The following is a 25865-nucleotide window of genomic DNA, read 5'->3' on the forward strand; positions in this document are numbered from 1 at the left end:
AGGACCTGGGGCTGCTGGAGGATGAGAGGCTGGCCATGAGCTGTCAGTGTGCTCCCACAGCCCAGAGAGCCAAACGTGTCCTGGGCTGCATCCAGTGGTGGGCAGCAGGGCCAGGGAGGGGATTCTGCCCTTCTGCTCTGCTCAGAGCCCACTGCAGGGCTGCATCAGCTCTGGGGCACCAGCACAGGGAGGACAGGGACCTGCTGGAGCAAGTACAGAGGAGGGACACTGGCATGATCAGTGGGAGGGAGGAAGACAGGCTGAGGGGGTGGGGATTGTTCAGTCTGGAGAAGGCTCCAGAGAGATCTCGTAGCACCTTCCCGTACCTAAAGGGGGATTATAAAAACGAGAAAGAGTGACGGGCAGATAGCGATAGGGCAAGGGGGGGATGCTTTTAAACTACAGAGAAGAGATTTAGATTAGATGTGAGGAAGGAATTCTTCCCTGTGAGGGCGGTGAGGCACTGGCACAGGCTGCCCAGAGAAGCTGTGGATGCCCCACGACTGGAAGTGCCCAAGGCGACAGAGAAGCCGTGGCTGCCCCATGCCCGGAGGTGCCCGCGGCCACGTCGGACGTGGCTGGGAGGCCGTCGTTCCCATGGGAGCTGTCCCCGTCCCTATCCCTGGGCGGAGCCGTCCCCAGCCACGGCCGAGGCTGCACCAGGACGCTCCCTCAGGCCCCTCCCAAGCCCCGCCCAGCGGCGGCCGCGCGGAGGGCACGGGGCCCCGTGCGTCACGGGCTGCGCGCGCGGCCATTGGCCGTGGCGGCCGCTGCCCCGCCCCCCGCGCCCGGCCGCGGATGTCGCAGCCGCTTTGCGCCCTTGTCGTTCTAAACTCGGCCCAAGATGGCGGCGGCGGCGGCCGGGAGCGGGGCCGAGGCGGCGGCGGCGGCGGCCAGGCTGGAGGGGGCGGAGGGAGAGGAGGAGACGGCGGCGGCCGCGGCGGCGGAGGATGGGGAGGGCGGGGAGGAAGACGGCGGCAGGACGGGCAAAGCGGGCAAAGCGACGGGCTCTGCGGCAGCAGGCGGCGGGGAGGCTGGCGGCGGCGAGAGCGAGGAGGACGAGGAGGAGGATGGGGAGGACGTGTTCGAGGTGGAGAAGATCCTGGACGTGAAGAACGAGGGGGTGAGTGCGCAGCTCGCTGGCACCGGGCCGCGGGGGGCACGGGGAAAGGGTAATCCCCATAGGGGTGCAGCGTGTGCTGTGCAAGGAGGCTTTCTGTGCCCTGCTCCGGATTCTGTGCCCCCAGCCAAAAATAGGTCTTTGCTAAGTTGTTGGGTTTTGTCTGCATTATGAAACTGCTCTTGGCTCTTGACGCCGAGCTGCGGCACTGTTTAGGTGTGAAATGTTTTAGCGCAGAGATGGGCAGGGCTGAATAGAACTGTGAGCTTAGAGGTGTTTTCAAGGTATGTTGCCAGGGACCACGGTCACAGACAAAACCGGGAAAGACCTCCTGAAATAAGAGAGTCTTCTCCCAATTGAAATAATAAGCTTGTAGTCTTGCATTGTTTAAAATGAAATACCAGGCCTTGATTTGTTTCTTTGAAAGCAACCTAGACTGGTTGAAGTTCTTTAAAAATTTTCCTAAACCTCAAATAGAAAAAATAATTAACACAGGGGTTTTCTTAAATTATTTTGTGCCTGAAAGATTTTTATTTTAACTAGTTGATGCTTTTTAATTTCAAGTTTCGGTCTATGACATTATAAAAATCTGTCAATTTCATGTAAAAGATCAGAGTCTTGAAACCCTTAGTTTGGAGAGCCTTCAGATCAGCATTTTCTTCGATATTTGTGATGTTATTAAATTGTACCTTAGCTGAAGTATGTTGATGTCTTAAGATTATGTTGTGCTTTCAGGGTAATACAGTATTTATAGAAGTGAAGTCTTGGTCAACATAAGTTAGGCTTGAAAACAAGAGGATTCCCTTTTTTTTTTTTTTTTTTTTTATTCTTTCCACCCACCTCCGAGTGATGGAACCTGAAGTCTGTAGGTGGTCATGGTGGTGAGACATTAGAGAGTACTGGGATATACATCAAGTACCATCTCTTAAAAGTGTCATTGGCACGTGGTGGTGGTGACAGGGTGTCTCTTTTCCCTCCCCTCCAAGCAGCCCGTTCTGCAGCACATCCTGAGCTCTGTGTGCCCGAGTTTTCCAGGCTGGGTCAGCTCCAGCGAGTGGGTGTAGCCAGCACATGGTGATTGTGGCTTTGTGCCTGAGCTCCAAGCTCATCAGGTGCCCTCTCAGTTGCTCTGCAGCCGGGGCTGTGCTCCACAAGCGTAGGGCAAGGCAGGAGCTCATACTCAGGTGTAACTTCCAGAAGGGCTGGGAAGAGCCAGGTGTCACCACAGAGGGAGTCACACTGGGCAGCGTGGCGTGGGGTGCTGTGTGTCACGGAACAGAAGTGTCACAGCTGCAGAGCCCTGCATGGAGGTGCTCTTCCCACACACACTACTGGTGGTGTTGGGCCTGGCATCCCATCATCCCTGGTGATGGGATGAGGGACAGCACTCCTGGGTTGGGATTGGGCTGGGGAGTTAGACCTGTGCATAAATAAAACATTAACATGACCTAGTTAAGAGAGCAAGCAGTGAAAGTTTGGAAATGTCGTCAGTGTATCTATAAAGCTTTTTATTCTGCACCTCAGTTATACTCCAACAACAGGCTCTGGTGCAAATTGTGATGTTCCCCAGTGGAAGTGGGAAATTTTAACTGGTCTGTTTAATGACATGGTAGTATCCTTTTCCATACAAGTTGGTTCTAGCTCATCACTAGTTCTCACTGAAGCTAGAGCAGTATAAAAATGCTTGGAAGCATTCAGTTTTTTCTGAGTGATAACAGAAGGGAAAAAAACTAATACTGAGTGAGAGAGTGTTGATAGGGGAGTGTAAGACTGTGCCTCTTAAGTGGGAGAATCACTCTTCTGCCTTCACTTAAGCTGAATTTGTAAAATTATCCTAAGCTGCATTTTTCTGTCACTCTCCATGTACAGGATATAGTCACTCAACAGCCAAATGGTTTTGCATTTGCATTAGACTTCATGTAACTTTCTCAATTAATGAAAGAAGGATTTGTAGCTTATTTAGTACCTGAGTTACAAGGATGTTCCTAACTGCACCTAGCCAAAGTCCTGCATCTGAAAGGGAATAACCCTGTGCCAGCAGGCCGGTGAGAGTCCAGCTGGCTAGGACACAGATTTGCAGGAAAGGAGCTGGGAGTCCCCACAGGCAAGTAAGGTGAATATGAGTCAGCAGTTCCTGCAGCAAAGGAGGCCAGCAGCACCCAGGAGTGTAGCCAGAAGATCGAGAGATGCTTCATTCTCTCTTCTCAGACTGCTGAGAAGCATCCTGAGCAGCATGTGAAGCTCTGAGCTCCCGAGGACAGAAAGACATGTACATACCAGAGAGGAGGGTAATGAAAACAGGAAGCTGAGAGCTGGATTTGCTTTGCCATAAGAAGAGAAGAATCAGGGGAGATCAGAGTAATATCTGTATCTGACAGGAGGATGTGGAGAGGACAGAATCAGATCTTTCCTGGGGGTGCACAGGGAAGGGATGTGACAGTGAGGACACAAGCCTGAACACAAGGACACCTGCATAGATATACTGACTGGGCAGATACCTGAGCAGCCTGATGGAGGCAGTCCTGCTTTGAGAGGGCATTTTACTTGTTAGCTCTGGAAATCCTTTGTAACCTAACACACTCTGTGACTGTAATGAGGAAGTTTCTGGTTGCTTATTTTGTAAGTAACCCCAATAGAAGAAAGAGGAGAGGGGAATATGATTTTGGAAACTTAACTCCTAAATCAAGAGAGATGGGTTAAGCTAAATTCTAAGAGAAATGTTAAAACTAAGGTGTTTGAATACAGGCTATTTATTTATTTAGATGTCTGTGAAGCAAAATACAGAAGATTATAAATAGAGTTGGTCAGTTGGTTGCTGAAGTTTCGTGGCATGTTTATACCCTTGGTCAGAGGTTAATTATGCTCAGGCAAAAATTTATGCATAGACATTTAACAGTAAGTGCCAATTGGCAATTCTTCCCAAAGCTTTTTTTCTCCAGGCTTGGTTAGCGCTGTAAGGTCTTTCAGAGGGTTATCAGTCCATGTTTGAAAGTGAGAGGTACTATTTTGCCTCTCAAAAGGTGCTTTCCTAAGTACATTTGCTACAAAAATAATTTTTTAATGGTAAAGAACTTCTTAATGTAGTAGAAAAAACTAGATAGAGACTGCAAGGTGCAGTTTTATCCCTCAGTGAAGTTCAATAATGTTGAAACAATTGGTCTCAGATTTTTGTATGCAGTCTACCAAATTCTCTGTAACTAGCTCCACTGAGATGTACACACTCAGATTTTTGTCTAGGTTTAACCTGATTTAATTGCTGGGGTTTCTTTTCCTTATTGTTGGTATTTCAGTTTATCAAGAATAGAATTGATTACAAATATAGCATAAATTATAAATTTCAATATGGAACTTGGTGAGTGGTGGTACTTCATTAGAAGTGTTAAGGATTTATATGAAATTATTCAGCAAAGAGAAAACCATCAGTCTTGAAATTTTTATGGAAGAAATATTAAAACTTGAAAAAAAATCGTTTCATATGTGTCAGAAAACCCATTTTGATAAATTGACTGGGAAATTATGATATGTACATTGCAGCTGTGGTTCTGAACAAATGTTAGATACTGGAAGTATTTTGGATAAAACTGTTCCAACTACAGAAATACTGATTTGTGTATACACAAAATTGTATATCCACTGACGTGCTCAAGAACTGACTAGCTGATGCAATACTGTGCTATATTGTGTTATATGCTGTGGGTTTTTCTTACAGGGGAAAACTCTCTATAAAGTCCGGTGGAAAGGATACACCTCTGATGATGATACCTGGGAACCAGAGGCTCACTTGGAAGACTGCAAAGAAGTGCTTCTTGAATTCAGAAAAAAGATTGTGGATAACAAGCCTAAATCTGTTAAAAAAGAAATACAGGTGTGTTTCAACTTCAGTATCTTACCCTGGAGACATAATCCCTATCTAGACTCTACTAATGGGAGGAGGGGAGAAGGGAAGGCATTTGAAACATGGAATTAAAAAATCTCATCCAAAACTTTGTTGTTTCTTGTGAAACTTAATATTGTTGCTGTTCTCTGGTAGGGATTTTCTTTTTGTTGACAAGTTTGCTTGTAGACTGAATCCATCTAAACTTCAATTTCATTTCTAATGGGACTATGTAAGTAATGTATGGTCATTTTAGTTTGTTTTTGACAATATAAATAACCCCATTTCCCTACCCACATGCATATTGTCTTGTCTCTGAAGCGGGGCACAGTCTTCCAGTCATCCTCCTGCTTTCTGTAGGAGATCAGTGAGTTTGAACATGGAATCATTAAGTTTGGTAAGAGAGGAATACAGAAAGATTAGATGCCAGAGGGCAGAATATAGGTTTTTTTTTTTTTTTCTTCTTTTTAACAGCTCAGTTAGCCTGAAAAAGCAGTAAAAGGATCCTTTTTGGAAACTGGTACCCTGCTTCTGGGAAACCTGTAGGTAAATCCTACAAAATCAAATCAATTGTTTCTAATGCAAAATCGCTCAGAATTGTTCTGTTCTAGAATACAGTGGTTGGATGTGTAATTGGTTTACTTGAATTGTTTGTGTGTTGATTCTCATCCAAGCAGTTAGTTATGTAATTTAGGTAAGTAAGCTAGAATTGTATTATCACATTTTGCAGTTTGGCAATGAGAAATGCTCTTGGCAGGGATCAAAAGATTAAAATGCTTAAAAATTTATTTTTCCCAAGCACGACCACTACCATTTTTGTATACTTTGTACCAAAGTGATAGTTTATTGGGGAAGGAAAAACTTTAAATTTTTTTTCTTTACCTTTCAGAAACCACTTCTAAATGATGATATATTTGAAGCAGAGTCTGACAGCGACTTGCAGAGTGAAACAAAAGATGATGTTTCACCAAAGAAGAAAAAGAAGAAGTCAAAAGAGGAAGAGGATAAAAGTTCAGATGACCTGAAGAAGAAAAAATCTAAGTCTCCAAAAGCCAAGGAAAAACCCAGAACAGAATGTGAAAATTCCTCAGATACGTTGGTTTTAGATTCAAAGCCAAAAAAAAGGACTTTAGAAACTAAGGAAGATTCAAAGGACCCAAAGAAGCAAAGGAAAGAAGATACTAAAGAAATCAAGAAAAAGAAGGGAGAAGATTTAAAAATAAAATCTAAAGAAGATTCTAAAGAAAATAAAAAATCACAGAAGTATGGAGATGTTCAGTTGGACTCAGAATCAAGTCCTGTGGATGATTCAATTTCTCAAGTGACTTATAATGAAAATTCAAACATAAATTCTGAAAATAAAGACGAGAAACAAAAGGTAATAAGTGGAGAAGAGAGACTGGAACAAGAAATTGATGAAAAAGATGGCATTCCTGATAAATATTTTGATGGATCAGCAAGTAATGAAGATGATGGTATTGATACTAGGGCTAAAAGAAAGAAGAAGAAAATTCACAGAGCAGAAGACTGTAGAGAAGAAGATGGAAAAGTAGAAATTCAGGATAGTCATTTAGAGAAGAAGAGCATGCACAAAAAGCAAACAGGTCAAGAAAAAGTACCAGGAGAGTTGGAGATAGTGTCACCTGCTCCTTCACCAGTGCAGAAGGGTGTGAAATTGAGCACTGATGAAAGGGTGTGTAGGCCCATGGATTCCCCTGGGGAGGTAAGCATGGTCAGTGTGGGCCCTGGGGGTAAAATCAGTCATCTTCAAGGTACACATACCTCAAACCATGACTGTTCATGATGGCAAAGAGAAAAGTACAGATTGGAAAGGTACTGAGCTGCATGAGCTTAAAGAAACACCCACTGCACAGTGTATAACAGAGACTGGGAAATGTCTGGGTTCTGAACACTCTAAGGGGGGGAATGCTTTAGGAAAGGAGAGCACAAATGTGAAAGGATAAATGTCTCCCATTTACTGTGTCTTCTTAGAATGAAATTTCCTGTTCTTGCAAGGCATGCTGTTATTTTGAGCTTTGTGCCCACCTTCAGGAGTTTCCCCATCTGACTTTTTTTTACTTGTGTAGTAAGGCAGAACAGTGTTGAGCAACACTTGTTCTCTCAGACACTGGCCATTCCAAAAGGGATTACCTGTGGTTGCACCTGCCTGAGAACTGGAATGCTGAAATCACTTCTAAAACCCAGGTCTCCCAAATAATTGTGTAACAAGTTTGTCGTGTTAGAATTCCTATAGTGCTTACAGCAAATGTTTTGTTTCATGACATGGTTTCATATTAAATAGAAATAGAAATGCTGTACCTGTTGTAAGAAATAAGCAAATACCAGGATATTTATTGTTCCTTGTTTAATACAGTAGTGCTTTGAGAAAAGCAGTATTGTAAAGGCAAAAGAAGAAAATTATCACAAAAATAACTGGTTTTTGTAATGTTTCTGGGAGTATAATTTCTTTCATCTGCTTCAGCCTGTTCTAATACAGTTTGCAGTTCATAAAACATTGTCTGCTCAGAGCAGCCATGTTCTGATTTAACAGGAATGCAGCCAAAACACATTGTTACTTACTGGACTATATGCCACTTCTGAAACCATAATTCCATGGTGGGAAGTTCTTCTGCAGGTTCAGCAGTGGTCCTCTGCTTGTGATTGTTCTGTGTATGGAGTAGGTCACCTTAAATAAGTTATTTTGGGGATAGAGAATTATGTGTCATAATCTGAGAGTAGAGCTACACAGAAGAGTGTGTTTGCAGGATCTTAGTGTTGAAAGTTCTGGAAAACAAGGAATTACTGTGAGGCATAGGCCAGTTTCAGAAGGCTATTTAATTAGTTGAAGTGATATGGTCCTTTATTACCCAAATGGTTTACTTACAGTTCAAGGCTATAGTGTTTGTGAGAGAGACAAGAATAGAAAAAATCTTTGGCATTCTGTTCTATTTACCAGTAGTGTAAAAATCCTGTCACCTTGACCATGAATGAATGAAGAGCAGAGGACAGTGGGTTTGCCTGTGGCTCTTCAGTCAGCATTCTCAGTGAGTTATCTCTGTGCTTTTCTGGTGGTCGTGCTCCAAGGAAGGTCATGCTCTGAGGTACCAGCAAAGTATGGAAGGCGTTCTGCTCTTTGCTTCTGAGTGTAGAAGGCTTAAACAGTGTTTGCTGTAACTGGTTAGTTATTCTCTGCAGCAGCTGTGGACTTGCATGGTAGGTTTGGTGGAGAGTTCTGCAGAGTATTTTTTGTTCACTAAATTGTTGGCCCAGACAAGATGATACCTGTCAAAGAAAATCATCACGTATATTTCAGGTACCTGTCTTTCCTTATGTAACTCTGCTTATGGAGCACCAGGCATGTCAATTTATAACACAGTATTTTCTGTTTGGGGCCAGGTCTGCATGCTGACCCATTCCTTCCATTTTGTTTGCCTCCAAAAAAAAAAGGGTATGTTCTGCATCTGATCAGCATTAGAAATCTGGAATAGAATTCTGATTTTAACTGGAATAGAGTACTGATTTTAACTGGAATAGAATACTGATTTTAACAGCCCCACTGTAGCACATATCTGGTAGTCCCTGTAGTAAGTTATGGATTTCCTCTTAAAGACTGAGCATCTGGCAGGATGAACAGCTGCCTGTGTTTGCATTAATCACGTCAGTGATCAAAAGCCAAGGTTTGTGGAGGGAAGGGGGGTGGTGAGGAAAGCAATTAAATGTCTTAGCTCTGCTGATACATAATGATACACCAAATTAATCTGGTTTAATTAAGGTTTTTGCTCTGTCACATGGTAGCATATATGTAAATTTTTGTGAGGACTTCTTTTGGGGCAGTTTGTCAGAAAGACAGTGCTACTCTCTTTGCCAGGTTAGTGTCAGAGACTGATACAAAGCCATGCCAAGGAGCCTTGTCCAACCTACTCTGCAGTGAATTTGGTGAGTGGAGAGAGAGGATTACAGAAGGAGAAAGGCAAACCTTGGTAGAGAAAGCTGGATTCCATTTTGGCAAATTTGATTATATATCTACATCTACAATAAGTTTCTTCTGTGATATTAGATACTGCTAAGCTCAGACTTCTGCAGGGATATAATGACTTTGGGTGGATTTTGCTGAGTGTTTTTCACAAATAACTGTTGCCATAACATTCTGTCTGTGTAAATTGCAAAGCTTGAAACCTTTTCTGTCCAACTGTCAAGTTTTCTCAGTTGAGGTTCAACTCAATGATATCATAATGCTTCAAATACGGTGCTACAAAATTGTTAAATACTCTGAAATCATTACATTCTGTTCAGGTTTACTTTGGAACAAACAAAAAGTTTCTCGTTTTGAATTTCCTTTAAAATACTGATTTTTGTCATATTTGCAGCTCTTCCATAAGGCAACTTGAATGGCTGGGATGCAGTAAAATTATGAATTGTAATTATGTTCAGGAAATAATACCTCCACTGTTAGGGAAAAAGCCTTCACAGACTTAACTCCTGACTCACCTGTTTAATTCTTAGGAATGTCTACAAGTCTGTTGCATATAGGTTTCAGTAGTATTAATTGTCAATATACTTTATTGTTGGAGTGGTGAAAGGAGTTAATTTTCCATTTTTTTTTCTCCACCACTAAAATTTGGTCTTTGCTTTCAATTTTAGGAAAAAGAAGTAAAGAAAACTGAAATTAAAGAAAAATCTCAAAAAAAGGAGCCTGAAAAAGAAGAAAAAAACAGAAAAGAACAGAAGGTCCTAAAAAGTAAGTGCTAACGTCTTGAAACAGAGAAGGGAATGACCATTCAGGGCATTCTCTTCTAATTTCTATAAGGCAGATATTGTGTAGTTTTGCAACACACACACACACAAAGACACACACCAGAAATAACGAATTCTGTGTTTATTTTAGGAAGCAAAAGTCTTGTGGTCTATGGCTTTGCTAATACATGCTTCATGAGAATGTTAATATATGCTTCATGTATGAAGCACAGAATATATAGAAGTCTCTGACATTTTTGTAGACAAGTTAACTTTACCCTTTCTAATTTAAGATTGACAACTGTGCTTCTCTGGCATGTAATAGTAGCTTTTTTTAGAGGAATTCATCCGACTATTGGCTACTTTCAGAAGTGTTCTGACAATATTATGAGTATATACTTTTTTATACTTAGAAAAAATAGTAGGGGCTCCCATCAGACAAACATCTTGCCTCTTGCTTCAGCCACAGAGACAAATTATGTTATACAACCCTGGATGATTAGGTACACAACAAAGAATGTCTAGGTTCTGTTTCTGTTCCTAATGGTATAATGGATTATTAGTGTTACTGCTCTTCATCTCAGAACAGCTCTGGATTACTTTTTTCAGGATAAATTCCTTCACTAGAGAAGCACTTTTTTCTGAAAGTGGCATAGATGCTTAGAGTGCTTAGGAAAAGTGGTAAGAAGCAGAATGAGTAATTTTTTCTGTGCAGCACTTATCCTTTGTGTGGTAATCAGATACTGAACCATACTTCAGAAATAGTACTTATGCACAATTCTAAGCAGCATTTATTAAAAGGAAGGAGGTACCATGTGTAAAGCAGCCAGAAATCAGACTTACCAGGATAGGTGGAGGTGGACTTGCTCTCCCTGAGTTCTGTCTTATGCTAAGCTTGCTACTGTGCTCCAATACCTTACAGAAAGAGAACAGATCTTTTCTAAATTGATGCTGCTTAAATTTTGTTGTGTGATAGTCCTTAGTGGCTCAAGTAGTCACTCTTGGTAACTGTCTTAATATTCTAGGCTTTAAGGTCATCAAAAGTGCATTTGAGCTGTTTAATGTAGGTTCAGAAGAAAAAAAAATAATATTATGAGAATAACTGCAAAAGAAAAGAATCTTTGCTAGAATGGAAATTCATAGAAGAATCAAAAGAGCAAGGTGTACAAGGAAAGGAGAAATATAAAGGATGAAGCAAAGAGATGGACTTGCATTGCTGCAGAAGGTGATTGAGAACTAGTGGATGTGGGTCAAATGGAGAACACTGGTAGTTAAGATTTTCTCCATTCCTGCTTGCATCTCGAGTGCTCCAGTTCTTGTCTCTGCAGGGGGCTGCAGAGAAGTTTTCTTTTGAAACTCGCTGGTACCTTTTCAGTGTGTTTCCAGTGCTTGTGCTACCACAGTGATGGAGTGTTCACCTTCCCATAATCACTTCAGCCTTATTTATTAGCACAAATTGGCAGTTTCTTTCATGTAAAAGCTTTTTATGTTTGTTTGTAATGTAGCCTTTGCTGCTGAGAACCATTCCATGCTGACTGCCAGGGTTTATTTGAATGAAAAGTAGCAGTAGTCGTTTGTTAAGCTGCTGATCATTGAAGCAAGGGCAAGCATTCATTAGCTTGAAAATTTACAATTTATTGCTTATTTTACTTTTTTTTTTTTCTTCCACAAAATTAAATACATGATAGATGGCAAGCAGCAAGTCCTGAGTTTGGGTATGGACATGCAGTTAGAGTGGCTGACACTAGAAGAATTCCAGAAGCATCTGGATGGAGAAGATGAGAATCATGTATCAACAGAACCAATATCAAGTGGTGAGTATTTTCTGGCAAGAAGGGGTATTTCTTAGCTGACATTTCAATGGGAAATATCCTTTAACAACACTGAATTTATTTTCTAGCTCTCCTCAGAGATGCTGTTAAAAGTGGAGACTACATGACGGTGAAAATGGCGCTTTCTTCAAATGAGGAATATAATTTGGATCAAGAGGTAATTTTTATGCAGTAGAAGTATTGGAAGACAGTTGGAGGGAAGAATACAAATTTTGATTTATTTTAAAAGCTTTCCCCTCTTATGTTGTAGCAGACTTCCATCTCACCTAAGTAAACAAAAAGCACAGGGGGTTAAAAAGGAGCACAGACTTGGAAATTTCAGTATTTGTTATCTATTTCTTCCAAGAAAAAATAAAGTTTGATAGAACCATCCCAGTAGCTTTCCAGCCAACTTGCCCAGTGTCCTTAACTGACTAAATGTGGAACTTTGCATGCTATTAGGAACAATAACCATCAGTACAAGTGGCTGAACTGTGTAAAACATTGTACATGGGAAACAAAACTCTGAAAAGCCCCAAAAACCTGCAGGGTGTTTGACATACTGGGACCACTTCATAATTAGTTTTCTGCCAGCTTGTTATCCGCTATGTTCTTATTAGATTTACTTTCAAGCATCTATTTTCCTGTTGAATAGGACTGTAGTTCCATTTTTGAGTTCTAAAATCTCTAGTATTGGTATTTTTGCTGGTGATTTTGTGTAGCTGTGTTATGCAGCATTTTGAGAACTCAAGATTATGCTGAGTCTTCTGAGGTGTTGTAGGGAAGATGAGAAATAAACTACTGAGGCCAGCACGTGTTCTGTGAGTTGTAAGGTCTGGTGGAAAATGCAGGAATGAGTGAGGAGACTGGCTGGTTAGAGTGTCTTTGTACATACACTCTGCTAAAATCAAAAGGCAGTATTGTGAGAGCAGCTGACTTGAGCCATAGTGGTTTTTCTCCATGGGTGTTGACAGTCTTGCTGCCTTCCCCACCCTCAAATACCCTACAGCCTTTCTTCTTGGTTCATTTTGGTTTTTCTGCTTCTTGTTCTGATCCTCAGAATGTTATGGATTTTGCAGATTATAGAGCTGAGAGTGTGAGACCTGCAGACCAGAGAAGTGGGAGGTGATAGTTTGCTGATGTCTGGCAGCCATGTATGTGTGAATTTTTCTGCCAGGGAGGGAAATCCTTGTGAAACATGTTGATGCACTTGAAATTTTTGTCTTGCAGCTTTGATTTATCTTGAAGTATTTTTTTAATTGTTATTTTTCTGTAATGGAAATGATTTTTTTTTTCCCCAGGACCCAAGTGGAATGACCCTGGTAATGCTTGCTGCTGCTGGAGGGCACGACGACCTTCTGCGGGTGCTGATCAGGAAAGGAGCTAAAGTTAATGGTAGACAGAAAAATGGAACAACTGCATTGATACATGCAGCTGAAAAGGTTGGCTTGCTTATTGTTCTGTTTGTGGTTCTGAGCTCTTTTACTTATGATTAAAGGCAGTACACATTTTTTTACCTTTGAATGATGCCTAAAAAGTAGTTAGCAAGATACAGCAGGGTGACTAATAATAATTTCAGCAGGTGTGGTTATTGTAGTATAAATAAGTTCTGATCTCAAACCCTGCCCTGAGCAGAGAATATCATAGGAGGAAAAGTGGAGCTGAAGTTCTTGTGGTAGAATTGCTTGTTATCATATCTGGCTACACAGGGTCCAAACTGGAGACACTTAGAAAGAAAATCTCTGATTAAACATGATTTGGTATTTTAAAGCAGTTGGGCAGTGAACACAGTGGCAAGCTCTTCCCAAAGTAAGACAGCTCAAGCAGTAAGAGCAAGTCAGGGTTTCATGGGTGCACTCCTCTGTTCAGGTGGGTCCCATGAACAGTAGATAGAAGGGCAGCAGGGAGCCTCATTCCTGTTTGGTGGCAGATGCAAATACACTGCTTCCTCTCTGTGATGTTTATTATTGCAGGATTTAGGAAAAAAATGTAAGAACTGTAAATAATTAGGACTATCCACTTGCCTAAGTCTGAAATGCTCTTTATTAACCATGAGAGAGAACAGTGTTAATTGTACCATGACTCATGTTTTGAGTTCTATGGATGAATTTTAAGTAAATGTCATTTTATATTCTGAAACAAAATCAGAATATTTTTTACTTACTTGTATTGTGGGTTTGGTTTGGTTTTTTTCCCCAGAATTTTCTAACAACGGTAGCTATTCTTCTGGAAGCTGGAGCATATGTGAACATGCAGCAGAGCAGTGGTGAGACTGCCTTAATGAAGGTAAATCCTCTGTTTGTCCTTATGTGGTTTATTAGGAATACTTTTGTCAAACTAGTAAAACATAAAAACCTATTTATAGAATTCATTTCAGGAACACATTCCAGATTTGAAATAAAAATACCCTTCATAGTTACTCTAAGCAGAGTTCTAATCCATTTCTTTAATGTACTGTAATATCTAAACAAGAAACACAGATGCCTTCAGCATGCAGTGCTAAATGTGGCTCATCATCCTCTTGTGCTGTTCGGCTCAAAGAAATGCAGATGTGGTCTTCCAGCTGAGATAATCAAATTGTCAGCAGGAAGAGAAAAATTCCAGAAAGAATAATCTTTCACTTGGGTGCTTCTGTGATTGGCACTTGCTGTTTTATTGCAGGCCAGAAATAAAATAGCCAATTTACAGTCTGATTCTCAGTGCCTGTTCTGCACCATTATTCCCCCAGTCACAAAGGAAATCTTGATTTTTTTAAAAAAAATTTTGCAGTGGGAAAATTCTAATACTCTTAAAACAGTCTGTGCTTTTAATATTTTTTTCTGTATGTGGATGAATTTCACCAAAGTTCCCCTTTGGATGAAGTTGCTGTATTTATGTGTAGGCTGTTTGTGTGGTTTGTTTGCCAGAGAGGTTACAGAAGCTTTCCTGCCCAGACAATGTGATATTGTTTCTGTTCTGCACTCTGTGAGGCGTAACAAGTGGGGTTTTCACATTTTCTCTGAAGGCAACAACTCACTTGTGGTTTCCTCAGCCACTTCAATCCAAAATCTCTTCATAATTTGGGTACTTCCATGAACCTCAGTCTTGACCTTCTTTAAAGTTTTTATTAGTCTTTGATGCACAGCTGTACAAACCAATTAGCAGCCTACAATGATTTATTCCAGGTGTTTGTTTTACAATGCAGATACAAAGAATAGGATCTTCATTTCCAGTAACTTACTGGGACAAAGCTAGCCCTCTGTGGATAACCTATCAATGTGTTTATCAAGTCACTCTTATTTAACCTTAGGAGTTTGATCATATTTTTTCTAAAAGGAGAGAAAAAAGATCTTTGCACTCAGTTCCTTTCTGTCAGGTGGTGTGAGATTTTTCTTGGTTTTTTTGGTTTGAGGAAGGCAGGTGGATTGTACTGTTTATGGAAGATGATGGATTGAAGGCACAGATCCAAGTTCAGAGCAGAGAGAAGTTTCAGAAGCTGTCTTCTGAAAGGTCTACAGTGATAAAAGTGTTTTATCTCTTGTGCCTTTTCCTAATTTATCTGAGTGAAGTGTTTGAAAACAAGTGATCAAGAGCATGTGTTTGCTTTCTTCAAAGTGAAACCTTTTTTTAGATTTTCCTGTCCTTTTGTTAAGTTTATGGTTGATGTGCCCTGAAAATTTTGCTGTAAGTAACAGTGCACAGCCTTGAACATTTATGCAGAGGATGATAAAAGTGGCTTTCTGACATAGCTACGTACCAGTCTGAGACAAATTCTGTAAATTAATTGCATACCCAAAGTACCATTTTAAACTGAGATGCATAGAAAAACAGGCACTTGAAATGTTATCTCAGTAATTTCTGAATGGTTCTACAGAAAACATATTTACTGAGGTAAACAATTGTAAGAAAATTTACAGTTACTGAACTCCAGCCAATCAGTTATCTTCACAGAACTTCTGGGATTTGCTTTCTTTATTTTTTTTTCTAATGATGTCTGCTTGGTAATCCTGACTGTTGCTGCTTCTGCCTGGATAAAGATAAAATATTTATGGAGCGTGTTCCTGAGTTTCAAGCTGTGTTACCATTCACAGAGCAAATAATTAAAGTTCTAAATTGTAACTAATTTTGGATTTTAATTCACTTCGGCAGTTCTGCTTGCTGTCATGTATACTCTGTTCTGAGGGGTTTGTAATAGTTTTCTGTCCTTCCACCCAGGCATGTAAAAGAGGGAATTCTGATATAGTGCGGCTCATGATTGAAAGCGGAGCCGACTGCAACATTTTGTCCAAGCACCAGAACAGCGCCATGCATTTTGCTAAACAGTGCAACAACGTACTGGTGTATGAGCAGCTCAAGAGCCACTTGGAAACGTGAGTAAAATGTACTTGGAAGTTTTCTCTGCTGAAGTTTGCCGTGCTAGGCATGTCATCATTCTGGTTTAAGTCAAGGAAAATGTCAGGAAAGAAAACAGATCTGATTTGGGCAGCAAGCTAACTAATAAATCATGTGAAAGCAAAATTATGTGAGCTAGCAGAATTGGCATACACTTGCTCAAACACTGAGTATGGAGAGGAGGAAAAGGTAATTCCTAGAAGAGAAAGATTACTTAAGCTATAGCAGCCGTGAAAACTTAGAAGTGTATAAGCACTGGACCATTGAATGTAAGCTCTTAGTAGGGCATGCCAAATAAAATACCTTGCTAGAAAGCATAGGGGAAAATCAAACAAAAGAACACCAAGCTGAAACACCATTAAAAGTCTGTGCAGGTGTTGTGTTGCTGTGGTGTTGTTTGGACCTTTAAACATCAGCTATGAGCTGAAAGTGCCAGGGATAAAGCTTTCATGCCAATAGATGATGGAAAACATCATCAATATCATGCAGCAGAATGACTGAAGAGCAGTGCAGTGTATGTGACATGTAAAGTGTTGGTGTCATATGGTCATGACAAAATATACTGAGCTACACTGAGACAAACATACAGAGAAGGAGCAAGCTCTCCAAATACCCATTTGGAGGAGTACTGTAGTTAATGTATATGGGCAGAAAATTAAAACCAGCCATCTCTAAATTTGGGGAAGACTTAGGGAGGGTCTTGTGGCTTCTACAGCAGGTGAGATTTTGCCATGAATGCATAGTTAGTGCTGGAAGAACACTGTCTCAGTGCAAGATTTTTTTCTTGTTTCATGATGATGTAGTCCTTGTGATTCACCTATATGTAATCTAAGGCAATCTATCAAGTAGTTTGTAATCCAAACTTATTCTTTTCCAGTGTATAGAAAGCCCTGGCTGTTTTTTGCTTCATATCTCTTGTGTTTCCCACCAGCTGACTTCTTAAGTCTGTCTTTACAGAAACTGCCTTGTAATGGTCAGTGTGTATCAATCAAAAAACATCTGAAGTCACAGGGTTAAGGGGATGGAGTCAGGTTGTTTTTAGGGGTTGCCAGTGACTGGACAAGGGGCAGTGGACACAAACTGGAACACAGGAGGCTACCTCTAAGCATCAGGAAATTTTTCCTTTTGAGGGTGATGCAGAACTGGCACAGGCTGCTCAGAGAGGTTGTCAGGTCCTTGGAAAGTTTGTAAAGATATCTGAACATTGTGAGGTTTCTGTCAGCCCACTTGTCAAGCCTGTCAAGGTCTCTTGTGGATATCAGAGGCTATCAGCCACTCCTCCCAGTTTTGTCTCATCTGCCAAAGTGCTGAGGGTTTGCTGCACCATCCACAGGGTCATTAATTAAGCTGTTGTACAGGACCAGACCCACTATTGATCTCAGAGTGCACCAGCAATGATTGGTTTCCAGCTAGATTTTGTGCTACTGATTTCTGGATTTTTGCTGAAGTAACGTGTTTGGATCCAGTTCCATACCAAGAGGAAAGTATTGTGATGCCACTGTTTTTAGTGCCCTGGAAAGCTTGTCTGAGATACTGTAGATCACCAAAGCAAACTTCTGTCCTGAGCAGAGGAACACTATAAGGAATGTTTTTCTCTTGTAGAATGCTAAAAGAAACAGTGCTAAAAACATAGAAGGTAATAATTATTTTTCAGAAATTAGAAACCTGTTAAAGTGAGCAGGGGCAGCTAAAGTGGGTGAATGGAGTATGCTGATTCTGGCCTAGGGAAGCAAATCATGACTTGTTTTTAGTTAAGGTTTTGAAGGGAACAGCAAGCATGCAGGATAAGTAAGTGATCTGGTATCTCTGTTCAGTGTAGTGAGACTTTGTCATTCATTCACTTTTTGATACCTTTCCCGTTTGTTTCCCTTTTGACATCTGCCACCCTCAGTTTTGGCTAATCTAAATAATGAGTTTTGGAAGATCTTGACCATGTAATTTTGCCAGTCAAGTGGCAGTTGAAATTAAATATTGATGATTGCAAAGTCATGTCTGGGGGTACTACTGTGCTGATGTGAACTGTACAGGAAGTAACACAGCTCTTGCTAATTCGGGAAGCTTTTAGACTCACTGAAAATACCAGTTCAGTGTTTTTTGTCAGTCAGAGGATGACATTATAGTAGTAGTGAAGCTGAAAATAAAATTATTAAATGGTCAAAATGTGAAATCAGGAAACAGCAACAAAAAATAACCCAAAGCCATGAGACAGGTTCTGCAGGCCATCCTACTAAATGATCTAGTGATAGGTTTGAAGGGGAAGAATATTTTTGCACAGCAAAACTGAATCATGGATCTCGTTGCAGAATGCTGTGGTCACAAATACATGGGATTTTAGAAGGGATTAAGCAGATCTAAGAAGATGAGATTTGGCTGCAGTTTCTAGTTTTGGATGGCTCTTAATCAGATTGCTAGAAAATAGGACAGTGTACCAAAAAAACCTACTGTTTAATTTCTCATATTTAATATGGCTTTGTCAGGCATCAGGGAAACAGGCTACATGAGCTTTGGGGCTTGCTTAGGCATGGCAGTTCTTGTGGTTTCCTTCCAGTGAAACATTGAAGTTTTAGATTTTGCAGATGATAGTCCCAGTTAGCAGGGTGGGGAAGTGTGTTCTGAATAATAACTGGAAAAAGCCATAAAGCTGCCAGAGGCAGGACCTCTGCTGTGCTAAAGCACGTAAAACCCATTTCTGACCAAACAGCTTTCTGAAGAGGATTACTGAGTGATCTGCCTGCAAAGGTGCTAGACACCACTTCATAATGTGGTCTCTCTTTGAAAGCTGGGCTGCCACTCCACCTGGTTCCCTAACTCCCCAAAAACACAAAACCCCCACTTTGTCTGCCTTTTAGTGGTAGAATGGCTACCTTTGCACTGTTTTATTCACAGAGTTTAACTAGGAACTGCATTTTTCTAGTAAAATTCTACAGGGATGTGCTTCTTTATTTTTACTTGCAGGCAGATTGATAATTCAATCATGCTGGGAAAGTGGGGATGTCTATTTAGCCACCAAGTATATGTTGATGTTTCTGGGATATCTTTCTGTATATAAAGCCTTCAAAATATGTGGCTAGTAAAATCCTTTTTTTAAAATCTACTGCAGTGTGTTTGTATTAACATTTTAGTTTTTTTGAGCCGGTAGTTGAATTTCACAGATTGCTGATAAAATACTTTATTAACAGTACTGGGACCTGTGGTTCATCTATCTATAAATGCTAGTGAGGAGGGCATTCACTCCTGAAAATCAGGAATCTAAAAAGGTGATCTGGAATGCTTTTTTTTGCATGTGTGTGTGTCATGTCTCACCAAGCCTATATCTGGTAAAATAATTCACTGTGTGAAGCACAGGCCTCATTGTTTGGTCTTTCAGGCTCTCAAAAGTAGCAGAAGATACCATCAGGAATTATTTTGAAACTCGCCTTGCTTTGCTGGAGCCAGTGTTCCCAATTGCGTGTCATCGTCTCTGCGAAGGGCCAGACTTTTCTTTGGATTTTAACTATAAACCTCCACAGAATGTGCCAGAAGGTAGGGAGGAGTTTGTTGTTGTGGCGAGGGTTTTGTTTGTTTAAAAAAGGTAGAACAATATGTTTAAAGCATGTCTTAAATTATCTCCTATGCAAAATTATTTTTGTATGATTTTGCAGGACATCACATTAAGAACACTCTGATTATGGAACATAGGGAGAGCAATTATATTTTGATGTATTATGGGTAGGGTTTGTCTGTATTTTTTTTAAGGCTTTTTAATTGCCACATACAGAGTGTCAACTTCTTTCTGTTCATGGGTTACATTAGCTCAGTGACAGGCATTATAGGAAAGGAGTGGTTTACCTTTACCTTAGAATTAATGATTCAGGAAAATCTAGGCTTACTAGATTATCTAGAGAAGGTCTTGTAGTGAATCCTTTTGTTTCATGGACAGTAGCTCATGTGCTGAAGGCTTGGAATGTAGTCCCAGCAGTGCCCTGAGACAAATGCAGTCTAGAAATACTAGGAAAAGGAAGCAGCTGCGGTCAACTTTGTCTTCCCCACAAACCTTTTGAAAACGACAGGAATCAAATTCCCAATGTACTTGGGAATATTTAATTATTTTTCCAGGAATTCAGATGCTATTTTCTGCTGCTTGGCTTCTCTAAGTCATTTTTGATGAGTATATCAGGGAAATATCTACTGATACTGATTTTTCTTAAAGTGATAACTCAGTGTGACTATTAGAATCCACTTAAACTGAGATTGAAAGTGGATATGTCTGCTCAGTTTTCTGGTTGTTCAGAGTTGTTGGATAAGTCTTCCAGTTCTTAATATAGATATCCTGTCTTTTAGAATTAAGAAACTTAACGTTTGTGTCTTGAAACATTTGTGGGTAGCTTAAGTTGCTGCTTATTGAATTCCAGTGCGGTTCATAAAGATCTGTAACGTCTGGGCTCAGTTGTCTGTTCTTTTGACTAGACCCAAACCACACTAATTTCCATAACTGTCTTTGAGTAAACCTGAAACCACAGAAGTGAACTGTGCTGAGGATTGCTGCTTCCATTTTGCATTCCTTTCTGATAGCCACATAAAATTATTTCTGTTGTGAAAAGTCCTTAACTCAGTGACCAAGCCAATTGTTTTCTGGATCCACTGGTTTGGGAAATGGGAGTTTTGCATGTTGGTTTGTTAATAAATATATACACCATATGATGGTTTTTACTTATATGTATTTGCACCTGTCTTCAAAGGTCTAGTGTACACAGTTCTAGATAATGGGTCTGATTTTAACTGAATTGTCTTCCCTTTCAGGATCTGGAATTCTTCTCTTTGTTTTCCATGCAAATTTCTTCGGTAAAGACATTGTTGCTCGGCTCTGTGGACCATGCAGTGTACAAGCTGTGGTTTTAAACGACAAATTCCAGCTCCCTGTATTTTTGGTAAATCTTTTCATACAGCTGATTGACTGTAAAACTACTTCGTAAAGTCTTTATAGAGCAGCCTGGGAAATCTCAGTGCCGTAATTTGAATTTACAGTATTGTGATGAAGCATACTTTTTATCATTATGATGTTTTTCTAAAATGAAAATTAATTTTCTTTGTATATGGAGAGAACTATAATGTTTGCTTGTACTATGTTCCATAAAAATGTATGACTTAAAAGTTAAGGACATAGTGCTGGATAAACTGATTCTAGGTGGCCCTGCTTGAGCAGGGGGTTGGATTAGATGCCCTGGAGAGATCTTCTCCAGCCTTCTGTGATTCTGGGACTGAGGCTTCTTCTCTAATTGACCAAGCCTCTCATATTTTTGACCCAAGGAAGTTCTTAAATAATTTTTAACAACCTACCTCAAAGTTCTAATAATTATTTTCTAGTTTGTTTTTTTTTAATCTATTAAATGCATCACTCTGCACAATTTTGAAGTCTTCTTGTTTTCTCAGTCGTTGCATCAAAGGTTCATATACAATGTTCTTTAAAAAAAAGCATAGTGAAAATGTTGAATTGCTAGTCCTCTCACACAGCTCTTTCAGCCATAACCTACCATTAACTTTGTCCATTGTCTTTTTCCTTTTAGGATAGTCACTTTATTTATTCCTTCAGCCCTACTGCAGGCCTTAACAAGCTTTTCATACGGTTGGCAGAAGCTCCTACTGCCAAGGTACAAAATGTTCTCAAAATTAAATGTGCATGCTCATTTGTTGTACTCTTCTATTGTCTGAATGCTTCTACCTGTATGTTGCAAATGTAAAACTTAAAGATTTTCCTCTGTCTCCTCATCCCAGTTTCCATCAGTTACAGTTACATCCTGTGACATAGCCAGAACTTGGGAACATTGCCATGTGTTAGTTCTGTTATAATTAAACATTTTTATGTTGTGGTGAGAATAATTCATACACTAGTATAAACTAGTGTTCCAGCTAAACATCTTCTCCATCTATATTGTGAATTTGATGACTGAAAGATACATGGAGTGGTCACTTATTTTTTTTGCATACAGATGTTTTTACTTGCGTGTTGGAAATACTTACTGGGGTATGCGCTCTGCTTTTAAATAGTCTGTTGCATTTTACAGGTGGTTTGGGCAATATTCCCCACTACATGTTGCAAGATGAATTCTGTTCTGGTAGCATTTATTTTATCCTAGAAAGTATATTTTCCAGATCCTTAGATTTAAAAGTTGCACTGAAGTTACAGTCTTAAATGTTTTATTGTACTTTTTTTTTTTTTTTTTTTTTTTGTGGAAAAAGGTGTATTCAGATGGAAGTATATGTTTGTCTGGTTCAGATTTGGGGCTAACTTGTTCAAACACCACCCGATGCTGCAGTATTCTACTGGAGTCTTCTTAACAAGCCATCCATATCTCAGTAGAGCTACTGTAAACTGATTTTATTAAGGACTTTATAATTCCTCTTTTTTCCTTTCTTAGTCAGTAGCAATTGTATGCCTTTCCTTGTGGCACATAGGAGCATTTAACACAGTAATCACCTGTGGCCAGCGTTGATATGGAAACCTTTGTTTTCTTTTGCAGGTGAAGCTGCTCATAGGAGCTTACAGAGTGCAGCTGCAGTGACCTCTGAGCATGCCGTGAGTGGACTGACACTTTTTTGGATATACTTCTGATTCCTCTGTTCAGAGACTGACAAAGCAGTTTGGAACTTTTTGGCACCACACTGAAGACTCAGTTCCCAGCTCGCCGCTCGTTGGCAGTCGCAGGAAGTGTGTGTTGGAGAGCAGTTGAATACGCTGCACTGGTGGGACAGGGTTGTCAGCTTTTTTTACTTTGTACAGATGTAGATGTAAGTATTTGTGCCAATACATATAACTCTGTTTTTCTTTAACTTGTGGAGTCCAGACTGCATATTTCAGCTTTTCCACAATGTGGAATGGTGCATATAAGAACTATTTAAGGTAATTACATGAAATGTCTTTTTTAAAGATCTTCATTTGTAAACTAAAATTTTCTACTTACTCTAACATTTCTATGTGAAATGCAGACCTGTCATATTATTGGAGCCATGGGAAGAAATTACACTTTAAAATGACTGCATTAGGTTTAACTTTTAAGTTACTGAGGGCTGTGTTCTGTTTTAAAACTGCTTCTGTTCCTGTCTCTCAATGAGACCCCAGTTATGCTTAGAGTGATTCTCTTTGAACTAACAGAGTTCATTCAGTCTGCAGGTGTGAACAAAGATATCTGAACAGGCTCCATTCGCAAAAGGGTCTCAGTCAGGTTCCCAGTTAAATCTCTACTTTAACCTGCTTTGGTATTAGAGAAGCATCTGGTAGTTTTACAGACATCTTAACTTTTGAGGTCTTACGTGACATCTGAGAACAAATACAAGCTGAAAATAGCAAATCAGAAGACTTGTAGCTACCTTCAGTGTCCAGGCAGTGCTTTTTGTAGACGAGAAGATACATAGAGAATTTCAGATGTCCTCAGCCTGACAGATGACAGAACATGTGTTGTCCTTTACTTCAGAAATTCAGTTCCTCAGTGCGAAAAGCTGCTATCTTTTTATCTTATTATTATATTATTATTTTATTTAAATGACCCGTTTTATCAGATGACAGCAGTTTTGTAATGATCCTGTGCTGTAAAATATAAATGTAATACTTCTGCATGGAGTATAGAATATCTTTCTTTGTAAATTAACCAACTTCTTGAAAGGTAGGAAAAAGCAAACCAGATCGTGCCTTTGCTGTTCTAGTTGTCATGTGTAGTTTACATGCCACTGTGTGCCTATATTATTAGCAAGACTTGTGCATAAATTCTTGATAATTTTGACTGCTCACCATCCAAATGGTGCAGCTGTATGAAGTATCATTTTAAGAACTGTGATTTTTTAATATAAATTTCAGTTAACCAGTTTTTAATTTTTGGTTCCTAAAGTTTTACATCTTTCATACTTAAGAGATGCCAAATGAGTAACAAAGGACACAATTTTTGTGGAATGTCACATTAAGCTATATAAAACTAGAACAGCAGCATGACATAGAAATACTCGTTTCTGTTTTGATTTAGAATAGTTGCTTATGTTTTTGCACAGTATTGATGAAATCTTAACAAATTTGGGTTTTGAACAGACTTTATACCTCCACCTCTCTGAAATATGTTAGATACCTCACTTTGCTAAGTGTGAACACCTGAGATGCATGAAAAGCACTGGCTGAGAATCAGGTATGTCACTGCCAACACTTGGGACTTTGTGTAGCTGAAATTGTAGTCCCCGTGCATAAGCCTGGATGATGCATAAGGAAAGGGGACACTTGTGTTTCCTTATGCTGGAATGCCAGGTTTCATCTGCACAGCTGCCCCTCGCAGGACATGTGGCAGCACAGTGTGTGTGGCACAAGCTCTGTACAGTACCTGCCAGTGGGAAATGCTGGAGCTGCTCCAGGCGGGGATAAAAGGTGTTTTGATCAAATGTTCAAATGATAGAGATGCTATTTAGAAACTGTTGTACAGTCTAACCTAAAAATGTCTAGTAATGCTCCAAGAGTTGATAGAGCAAGTAGTTTGTCAGAGGCTGTTGATTTGGGGAGTTGTTTTGTTTTTTATCCTGAGGCACTTGGGAGGAGTTCTACAGAACATGGGAATAAAATCTGGGTTTCATGATGCTTTTATTAGGGATGAATATTTTGCAGCCATCTTTCTCTTTTAGTTGGCAGTATAAATTCAGAATCCCTATTGAAGATGCATAAGAAGTGTATGAAAAGCTGTTTGAAGCTGGGTTTTGTCAGTTTTTATTGTATGGGTTTTGCCCGATTGCTGAAAAAGGTTTTGGTGGACAAAGGATGAAGAGAAAGTAGCTACAATAAAAAACAATTATTTAGGCACTATGGAGAAATACCTGTGAAGTACTTGCTCAGTTTCTTCTTGCTGCCATCAGCAAGGGCTGCAGCTGCAGTTCCCATGAATTGCAGAGGTAGCAGATGGTTCTGAAGGCTCAGGGTTTTTACCTTCATTGTTCCAGCACCAGTACTGCTGTTCTGGCTTCTTTCACCGGTGCTGAAGGTTGGTGGGTGATGCAGCTGACCATGTCACAGGCCTTCTGTGCTTTCTGCACCCATTTGCAAAAACAAAATGGGATTTCATCAGTCTGAATTTAAGAAAGATGTATACTTTTCACCTTCTGAACATGGCTAAAATGTTTGAGTGAGGGACAAAGATGAGTTTGGAAAAAAACACCTGAAAAAAGACACCGCACACTAGAAATTTGAGCAGAACTGAGGCAGCAGGAAAAATTAAGCTTTAAAAGGGTTTCTCAAAGCTCAGATACCTCAAGTGTAGCAGACAGCAGGAAGGAACCAGGCAGAGGATGGTTCTTTCTGACTTCAGGTCTCCTGTTTTTCCACAGCAAACCAGTCATGCGTGATAGCTAGAAATGAACCTTTTTCCAGAATGTCTGTAATAGTTCCTGCATGATCTGAATTGTAAGGAACTCCTCTGATCAGTTAGTTACTGGTCACACTGCTGCAGTTACAGTAGAGGGGTCAGACCTTCCCATTGTCTCCCTCTGCTGCTGTGCCTCTTGCTCTTAAAGGAAGGCACAGCTATGCTGCTGAGAAACCCAAACCATGCAAATGGGAACTGAAGACATTGTTACACACCCAGGAAGATGAGGGCCTGTTCCAAAACTGGATTCACTGCAACTGTGTGGGCATGGGCCACCAGAGCTTGAGGGGACAGGGTTATCCATGTGGTGACATCTCAATCTGTAGTGCAGACTCCCACTTCCTGATGAGAAGTCTTGCACCCTGTAGCTGTTACTTGTATGGACTTTCCCTAGCCAAGAACAGTTTGATGAATTTGGGAAGAAAGCTCTGTTAAAGCAGCTGCATGTCCTACACTGAATAAGCCTTCCAGTGGGGGAGAGGGGAAGGTGCTGTCTCAGCCCCTCCCACCTGTAAAGATTGTGCTGACAGTTTTTCTCAAAAAGGCTTTAGAAGGTTGCTTGAGACCTGTATGCTTGCACAGGAGATACA

The 25865-nt window shown here is 40.2% G+C and overlaps 1 protein-coding gene across 1 annotated transcript; it reads left to right on the forward strand.

Moving 5' to 3' along the window:
* The first annotated feature begins 844 nt into the window (after window positions 1-844).
* On the forward strand, window positions 845-22853 carry MPHOSPH8 (M-phase phosphoprotein 8). Its single transcript, XM_059493945.1, has 13 exons — window positions 845-1123; window positions 4830-4985; window positions 5884-6717; window positions 9636-9732; window positions 11417-11542; window positions 11629-11717; window positions 12841-12981; window positions 13739-13825; window positions 15734-15888; window positions 19278-19432; window positions 20690-20817; window positions 21454-21537; window positions 22408-22853. The coding sequence occupies exons 1-13, from the start codon at window positions 845-847 to the stop codon at window positions 22447-22449; spliced, it is 2373 nt and encodes a 790-aa protein (XP_059349928.1). The 3' UTR covers window positions 22450-22853.
* Window positions 22854-25865: the final 3012 nt, after the last annotated feature.

This window comes from Ammospiza nelsoni, chromosome 2 (assembly GCF_027579445.1).
Source record: "Ammospiza nelsoni isolate bAmmNel1 chromosome 2, bAmmNel1.pri, whole genome shotgun sequence".
Classification (NCBI taxonomy): domain Eukaryota; kingdom Metazoa; phylum Chordata; class Aves; order Passeriformes; family Passerellidae; genus Ammospiza; species Ammospiza nelsoni.